General features: G+C 38.7%; 1 protein-coding gene across 1 annotated transcript in view; it reads left to right on the plus strand.

The window, feature by feature from the left end:
- Positions 1 to 701: 701 nt before the first annotated feature.
- The window catches only part of Ccdc171 (coiled-coil domain containing 171), a gene marked incomplete at its 5' end in the record, with an annotated part of 359501 nt that continues 350581 nt past the window's right edge, over positions 702 to 9621 (plus strand). Inside the window, 1 exon segment of the mRNA XM_013516391.1 lies at positions 702 to 858. Coding sequence (XP_013371845.1) covers positions 815 to 858 — 44 coding nt within the window.

Raw genomic sequence — 9621 nt, forward strand, 5'->3', positions numbered from 1 at the left:
GTAAAAAAAGATTTTCATAGAGATATCTACTGGTACATGACCAAGAAAGGGAATTCTTTAATTTTTGTTTTACTAGTGGCATGGACTTGCGAGTGGTGACTTGCTTGTCTGCTTCAGAATAACTCTGTGGTTTACTTTCCTAGGACTTCCTGAATGGCAAAAGACATTGAATTGGGTTGTTGGCTTTTTCTGTTTTATTTCTTTTGAGACTCTTTGAATAAAAACCATCTGAAATTAAAAAAAAAGAAAATTACCATGGGATCTTTGGGGGCACTTTGGACCCTTTGATTGCAGTGTTACATTCAAAATATCTCAGCTATGAGAAAGGTTTTGGGGACCCAAAAATGTCCTTGGATTTTACTTTCTTTCAAACTGATTCTATGCCCTAGAGATAGTATGTGTGTGTGTGTATATATATATATGTATATTTATGTTCAACAAAATCTGTCACTATTACAACACTTCTGAAAAATTTAAATCTAAAAGTTAATCATCACCTTGTTCTTATAAGAAGGAACATGTTTTTTAACATTTTTGTCAGTTTTGCTCTCAGTACTTTTTAAAATAAATAAAACATAGCTTTTAAAGTTATATTTATTGTGCAATAACTTAAAAATTAATGAATAGCCTATAGGTGAAAAGAAATATCACCCATATCCTCAGGATTCAAATATAAAACATGTGGTATTATTTCTTAACAGACTAAAGTCCATCTAACTTGTAAGCCATAGACATCTCGGATAATTTCAGTCATCAATAAGGAAGTATATCATTAAGAAATAGTGGGGTATTTTGAAGAGTTGGAAGACTTACCATGAATATAAACACTTCAAACAGTGCCACTAGTGATACTCAAAGGTAAGCCTTCAGTCTCTTTCTTTAGTTGAAAAATGCTTTTGGTTGCCAAGAACACAGAGAAATTATGTTGCTGGTGGAGATAATTGGAAGAATTCTAATGGGATAGTGTGTCAATTAATCTTACCTGTCAACTTGACTGGATTATGAGACTCCTGGAGAGGTGATTGGATCACAGGGGCATTATGCTTATTTAGTGTATTAATCCATTAACATTCATAGCCGAATGTGCTAATAGAAGGCAGGGCCTAGTTGAAGGAGATGGGTCACTGCTGGTGTGTCTCTGAAGGGTATCTCTCTGCCTGGGGCCCTTCCTCCTGTGCTCTGCTTCCCTACCACCGCGAAATGAGCAGCTTTCCCGTGCCACATCCTGCACTGTATTCCTGCCTTGGAGCCAGCCGACCATGGACTGAAACCTCTGAATCCATGAATTAAATTATATCCCCCCCAAGTTGTGGTTATTAGCTCTTTTTTCTCCCAGTAATGAGAAAGCTGACTGATACAGATGGTAAAGGAAATAAAAATTTCTTGGGACTGGGAGAGTAGAATGTTGATTGTCATAGCTTGTATCTAGATGTCCTCCCAAAGCTTCATGCACTCGTAGGGGGCACTTTTTGGAAGTGGCTGGACCTAGGATGTGTGAATGTGGTTTAAGGATGTGATGTTAGTCCAGACGGGCACTTGTGCCACTGAGCTATATCCCTGGCCCAATATTAGTCCACTGATTGGGTTAGCATAGTTCTGGGTGTGGATAATGGAAAGGCCCAACCTGGATGTGGGTGGCACCACCCAAAAGGCGTGAATCCTGGGTGGGATAAAAGAGCTCACTGCTGTTTGCTGCCTTCTGCACGCGCCCCCCCGCCCCGCCCCATGGACTGCTTCTCCTGTGGTGCTGCTCTGCATGCTGCCCTGAGCCAGCCAACTGCGGACTGAAACCTCTACACACTGTGAGCTGAAGTAAATCCTTCCTCCTTTAACTTTGGGTGTTGGGTATTTTGTCTCAGCAATGCAGGAAGTAACTAAGACCATGCTGTTACATTTTGGATCTGAAGCGTTCCCCAAATCTCATGTGTTTGGAAGGTGCTTGGGTCCCGGGGGTGCTGTGCTCACTGGGAGATTCATCCTCTGCTGAGTTTAGTGACTGAGTGTGCCTTCAGCACGTGAGCCCTGGTCAGAAGAGGTGGTCGCCAGGGGTGTGACCTGGGGGGGCAGCTCTCCTTTCCTGGCTTTTTCCTTCTTTGTCTGCTCTCTGGCCACGCAGACGTAAGCAGTTTGTCTCTGCTGTGGCACTCCCACCATGCCATTTCTACTTGGGAGCCAGCCCAGGGTGGTAACTGTGAGCCAACATAGACCTCTCTTCTTTTTCTTTATGGGTGTTGGGTGTTGTTTCAGGGAGGAGAAAGTGATTAAGACAGATGCCTTATACTTGTAGTACTAAACCCAGAGACTTCATGTGGTTGTTATGCTGTTTTGTTAGCCGGGGCCACAAGATCCATGCTGTGAGCTTTGTCCTGTCAATGCAGATTTATTCTTTCCTATTCCTTAGTCTCAGTATATAGTTTGTTACAGTTTTACTTAATTACATTTGTGTTTGGTTGGTATGTCTGGCTCTGATCCCGCCTCTCTCTTCATTGCTGCAGTTGTATTTCCCGGCTCTGCTTAAACACTCTTGTACTTGTAGCTCCACTTGCTAACTGCCATTCATTCGGAATCTCTTGGTTCACCTTTTAAGAAGATGCATCCAGTTGTTGCGTTTCATCTTTTTTGTACCACTGATTTCTTTCTGCCTTGGGTAATGTTTCATAGTACTTGGTGTCATCCTTTTTTCAGTTTCGCTTGTTGTTGTTTTTTGTTTAGTGAGACAGGGTCTCACTAGGTAGTCTAGCCTTACTTTGAATTACTGTGGTGCCCAGGCTGGCTTCAAATTTGTGATCCTTCTGCCTCCCAAGTGCTGGAATATAGGCATGTGCAACCCTGCCGGGCAATATCTGTCATGTTCTTTTTTTTTTTTTTCTGAGACAGTGTCTTGCCATATAGTTCAGGCTGACCTTGAACTCACTATATAGCCCAGGTTGGCCTTGAACTCACAGCCATCCTCCTGCCTCAGCCTCCCAAGTGCCGGGATTACAAGCATGTGCCACCATGCCTGGCTTTCTGTCATGTTTCTTAGTGGCTAAATTATTCTGTGTAATTCTAAGACAGTGATGGCAGACCTTTTAGAGCTTTCTATGATAACAAACAGCTGGCTGTGGCATGTCTGCTATAAGGTTTGCCACCATCGTTCTAGAATCTGGATAAAGTTATCTAACTCTATTTATTACTGATCTACTTTCTGTATCTGTAGATAGGCCTTTCTGAACAACTCAAACCAACAGAATCATGTAAAGGATAGTCATTTGTATTTTGTTTCTTTCAGTAGACATGTCCTTAAGGTTTATCATATGTAGCATATCAGAACTTTTAAAAAAAGTGCTGAATAGTACTCCCTTGTATAGATACACTGTATTTTGGGTATGCCATCTCAAGTTTTGAGCATTTGAGTTGTTTCTACCTTTTGGCTAATATGATTAATGATACTATTAACATTCACATGTAAGTCTTTATATCGACATATATTTTTTTCCTTTTGCTGGGTAGGTTCTTAGTACAACTCCTGTACCATTTAATAAGTTTATGGTAACAACTTTTGTTTTTTGGTTTTTTTCAAGACGGGGTCTTGCTATGTAGTCCAGGCTGACCTATGTAGCCTAGACTGGTCTTGAGCTTGTGATGATTCTCCTGCCTCTACAGATATGTGTGCTACCATGCCTGGCGCCAATGATATAATTTTTAATAAACTGCCAAATTGTTTTGTAAAGTGACTGCACCATTTTGTGTTCCTACCAAGGAATGGATAGAGACTTTAGTTTTGCCATCTCCTTGTCAACCTTTTTTATTATCATTTTTAATACACGGGATTTAAACTCAGGGCCTTTCCCACCAAGCCACCCTCCCCCCCATGCCTCACTTAAAAAATAATACTATGTTTTAGCCAGGGGTGGTGGCACATGCCTATAATCCCAGCACTCAGGAGGCTGAGGCAGGAGAGTCCCTACAAGTTCAAGGTCAGCCTGTGCCACATAGTGAGTTGAAGGCATTCTGAACTGTATAGTGAGACCCTGTCACAAAAACAAAAACAAAACACAAAAAACATTACATTGTAAAGTTGCTAAGGCTGAGTTTATATTTATTAATATAAATAATAATTTATATTAAAAATTATATCATTATGCTAAGTTGCTCAGGCTGAGCTCAAACTTGTGATCCTCTTGTCTTAGCCTCCCAGAATGCTAGGATTATAGGTGTGCACCACTGTGTCTGACCTGCATGTGCTTTTTTTTGTTTTTTAATTAGTACTTGTTTGTGGGACATAACGATTATACTTATCATGGGGAGTTGGTACATGTACAGAATACATCCTACTTCTTTTTTCCTCTCTGTTTTTTTCATTCCTTACTCTTCCCCTTCCTTCTTGATCCTTCCAACTCTTGGTTTCCTTCCATTTGCAAAAGCTCTGTTTTTATCCTTTTTCTTTCCTCTTTAATGCATTTTCCCCCATCTGTTTTCTCTTCCTTCCGTCCTCCCTTGTCTCCCATCCGTTTGAAAAAAATTTCCCTACTTCTTCTTTATCTTCTATTTTGCCCTGTGTGTGTGTGTGTGTGTGTGTGTGTGTGTGTGTCTGTCTGTCTGTCTATCCATCTATCTATCTATCTATCTATGTATATATGTATGTATCTATCTGTCTGGCCATCCATCTATGTATGTATGTATGTATTTATCTATGTTATGTAAATAAATATGTATTTGAGTTTCTCATATAAGAGAAACCATGCAATATTTAAGCTTGTGTGTCTGATCTATTTTGCTTAATATTGTGCTCTCAAATTGCATCTGTTTACCTATGAATGCCTCAACTTCATCTTTCTTTGTGATAGTGTGGTTCTACATTGTGTATAAATCTCACATTTTTTTCATTCATTCATCTGTGGGTGGGCATATAGGCTATTTCCAAAATTTAAGTATTATAAATTGTGTTGCTATAAACATGGGTATGTGTGCATCACTGTAATATGATGTCTTGAACTCTTTTGGGACGATACCTAGAAAGGGAATAGCTGGGTCAGATGAAAGTTCTATTTTTAGTTTTTTGATTGCCACAGTGGCTGTACTAGTTAACATTCCCATCAGCAATGTAGAAGGGTTTTTTTCCCCCCCTACATCTTTGCTAGCATTTGTTATTATTTGATTTCTTGATGATATCCATTCTTTCTGGAGTAAGATAGTAGCTCAGTGTTGTTTTAATTTGCATTTTTCTAATGCACAGTAATGTTTCACATATTTTTAATGTGTTTACTGGCCATTTGTACTACTTCTTTTGAGAAAGATCTGTTCATTTTTCTTGCCTATTTTTTGATTGGGTCTTTTATTTGAGGGGGGTCTAATGTTTTTGAGTTCTTCATATATTCAGATGTGAGTCCTCTGAGGAGCAGTTGGCAAAATTTTTTCCCATTCTGTAGGTTATCTTCACTATTTCGGTTGTTTCCTTGGCTATATAGACGGTTTTAAGTTGATATTGTTTGATTCTTGGTGTTCTTTCTTGTAGGGTTCTGTTCAGAATGTCCTTGTCTATGCCTATATCTTCAAAATTTTACCTATTTTTTTCCCAGCAGGTTAAACATTTCATCTAGATCCTTGATCCATTTTAACTTTAGTGCATATTGGGACATATGGGTCTAGATTCAATCTTCTGTTGTGGATATCCAATTTTCCCAGCATCGTTTATTAAAGAGGCTATCTTTTTACCAGTGTATTTTTTTTTTTTTTTTTATACTTGGAATTAAACTCAGTACCTTGTGCTTGCCAGGCAGGTGCTGTGTCACGAGCTATATCCCTGGCCTTACCAGTGTATGTTTTTGGCCCCATTATCAAAGATCAAATAGCTGATTGTGCCTGGGATTGCTTCTGCTTCCTCTGTTATGTTCCATTGTCCACATGTCTGTTTATGTGCTTGTACCATGCTGGTTTTTTTTTTTTTTTTAATCATTTTAGCTTTGTAGTATAACTTGAAATCTGGGATTGTGATGCCTCCTTCTTTGCTTTTGTTACCCAGGATTGCTTTTGTTATTCTGGGTCTCTTCTGGTTCCATATGAATTTTAGGATTGTTTTCTCCAGATTTGTGAGAAATGCTATTTTTATTGGGATTGCATTATATCTGCATGTCAGTTTTGGAAGTACAGCCTTTTGATTATATTGGTTCTTCCTATCCAGCTTGGCATTATGGGTTTGCAGCTGGATTCCTATATTAAGTTTGAATTCTGCCAGTAGAAATTGCTGCTGTGGCTGACTCAACAGTTCTGCTCTTTTGGAAGCAGAGCGGTAGTTCTCAAGACAGCAACAATTCCAGAGTCCTCCAGCAGCACAGATTACTTAATGGGGTTCACATTAAACCACTGGAAGTCAGAACCTGTACCGTCCCCCTCTAATGTTACTCACCTCAGTTATCCTCCTCCGATCCTCTAGTTTAATAGTGTTTGTACTTTATCTTATAGGGTGCGAAAGGTATGTCCTCCAACAGCTGCATCCCTTTCTCCTTGAAAGAGCCCCCTCTTTCATTTCTTGTTTCTAGTTTCATTTCTAGCTGACACTCATGCAATGTAGGTGGTACCAGAGTACATTTGAAGATATTTCCATTGTAGGTCTTTAATATGTAAACAAAATAGTTAAACTCAAGCATGATGTATTTAAGGACTTTACTATTAGTAAAGTTGGGGTTTCTATTTGCCTAAAATTATAGTACTGTTTTTCTAAGTCCAATTTTCCAAGGGTTTCTCTTTTCTTCAAGAACCAATCCATCATATATGTCTTGTAGATCTTGCTCTTTTGGGCTTTTGGACTAGTCTGGTTCAGCTCTTCAGACAATTATGTCTTCTGCATTTATAGACATGGAGGAAATAATTAAAAGGACTAGTCTCTAATGACATGTCAGGGACAAGGTATAAAATACAAACCTGAATCACCTGCAAACGTCCCCACTTACTAGAGAGTCATCAGCGTCAGCGTCGATTTGGGTGAGTGGAGCAGAGGCAGGATTACCCACAGCTGGAATCCGCTTTCCCAGCTGCTGAGTCATTGCCAGCGTCACCATCTTTAATCCTGCTCAGCTGGATGCGAGTGGCTCATGAAGCTCACTCAGCTCTGGACTTTTTGGTCTTCTGGGAGAATACACATGGGTTCTTGGAGCCTCTGGTGTCTTTCCGTTTTCTGATGTCCTCTTCGATATCCTTTTCCAGGGTGATATAATTTTCTTTCATTGTAGAAGTCTTTCACTTTTTTGGTTAGGTTAATTTGTAAGTATATACTATTTCTTGTGCCATTGTGAATCATATTGTTTTCCTAATTTTGTTTTTAGTGAGTTCATTATTAGCGTATAGGAACGCTATGATTTTTGTGTGGTGAGTTTGTATCCTTTTACGCTGCTGAACCTGGTTATTGATTCTAGGAGTCTTTTAGTGGAATGTTTTGGATTTTGAAAATAGAAGGTCGTGTCAGCTGCAAATGATATTTTGAGCTTGTCTTTTCCTGTATTTCTTTCTCGTGCCTGATTGTTGTGGCTGTTTTGAGGGCTGTATTGCACAGGAGTGTTGACAGTGAACATCTTTGTCTTGTTTCTGATTCCAGAGAGAAAGCTTTCAAAGTTTCCCTCCTTAACATATTCCCACAGGCTTCAACCCATGCGTGACTGTCATTGGGCGGCTTGTGTGACTCGATGGGACTGTCTCATGCTGCCCGATGGCACAGGCATGCATATACCACTAGTTGTTCAAGCTACGTGGCAATGAGACATAGGAATTTATGGCCCTGTCGTGAACATGTTGGTGTGGTGGCAGCAGGTTCGTCATAAATGGCTTTTATCAGATTGAGATAAGGTCCTTCTATACCTATTTTCTTCAGTGTTTTTATCATGAAAGGATGTTTGATTTTGTCTGCATCTGTTGAGATGACTACATGATTTTTTTTTTTTTTTTGTCTTTCTGAGACAGGATCTCGCTATGCAGTTCAGGCTGGCCTTGAGCTCACTTTGTAGCCCAGGCTGGTCTCGAACTCCCAACAATCCTCCTGCCTCAGCCTCCCGAGTGCTGGGATTACAGGTGTGCGCCACCACGCCTGGCATCTATGTGATTTTTGCATTTGCTTCTACTTGAGTGATGAGTTACGCTTTCTGATTTGCTTATGTTGAACTCTACTTGCATCCCTAGGATGAAGCCTACAGTGGTCATGGTGTATGATCTTTTTTGGTGATTTGTCATACTCTTTGCCAGTATCTTGAGGATGTTTATCTCTATATTCATTACAGTAATCAGCCTGTAGTTCTCTTTTTTGGTTGGATATTTGTCTGCTTTTGGAATCAGGGTAATGCTAGCTTCCAAGAATGATTTTAGGAGTATTCCTTCCCTGTCAATTTCATTAAAGAGCTGGGGAATATTGGTATTAATTCTTTCCTGAAGTTCTTGTAGAAGTTGTCTTTGAATCGATCAGGTCCTGGGCTTTTCTTAGTTGATAGTTTTTTAAAATTACCGCTTCAATTTAATTTCCTGTTGTTAGATTATTCAGGACTTTTAAGTCTCCTTGGTTTAGTTTTGGTAATTCCTATGTATCTAGAAACCTCTAATTTCTTTTGAGTTCTCCAACTTTTTGGTATACTAACTTTTAAAATAGTTGCTGCTAGTCTTCTGGATTTTAGTGGTAGCCATTGTGATTTGACTGTTTTCATTTCTAATTGCACTGATTTGTGCCTTTTTTCCTTGTTTTTGGTAAGATTGGCTATGGGTTTGTCTTTTTTTTTCAACAAATCAGCTTGTTGATTCATTCATTATTTGTATTTTTTAAGTCTCCATTTTATTGATTTATTTTCTGATCTTTATGATTGCCTTCCTTGTACAACTCTGAATTTAGATTGTTCTTGTTTTTGTAGGACCTTATGATGCATGGTTAGGTTATTTATTTGGGTTTTTCTGTTTTTCTGATGTGGGCATTCACAGCTCTAAACTCACCTCATAGGACTGCTTTCATTGTGTTGCATAAGTTCAGGGATATTTTACTGACATTATTTATTTTTTTAAATTAATTTTATTGTTACACTTTTGAGATACATAATGATCATGTTCATCATGGAGTATCTGTACATAATATATCTTCCTTCTTTTTTCCCTATCCCCCTCTCCTCCTTTTAATTCCTCTCCTCTTTTTATTTATAAAAGTTTTGCTTCCATTTTTTCATCTATTCTTTTTTCTTGTCTTTTCCTTCCTTTCTTACTCTCCCTTCCTTAACCCCTTTCTATTTGAACATCTTTTTCCTGCTTCCCAATATTTATCATCCATTTGGGCACTTACCTGCACTTTTGGTTTCTCACACAACAGAAGCAATGTACTATTTAAACATATGTGTTCAATTTATTTCACTTAAAAGTATGGTCTCAAAGTGCATTCATTTATCTAAAAATGTCTCAGGTTTATCTTTCCTTATGACAGAGTAGTACTCCATTGTATATAAATAGCACATTTTTCTTTATCCATTTATCAGCTGATGGGCATTTGGGGTATTTCTGTGATTTTGTTATTACAAATTATGCTACCATTTCCACATGCCAAAGGCTAAAACTAGACCCATGTCTTTCACCATGTACTATATCAAAGTCAAAATGGATCAAAGATCTAAATATTAAAAC

The sequence above is a fragment of the Chinchilla lanigera genome, unplaced genomic scaffold, assembly GCF_000276665.1.
Source record: "Chinchilla lanigera isolate Chin_1 unplaced genomic scaffold, ChiLan1.0 scaffold00033, whole genome shotgun sequence".
Classification (NCBI taxonomy): domain Eukaryota; kingdom Metazoa; phylum Chordata; class Mammalia; order Rodentia; family Chinchillidae; genus Chinchilla; species Chinchilla lanigera.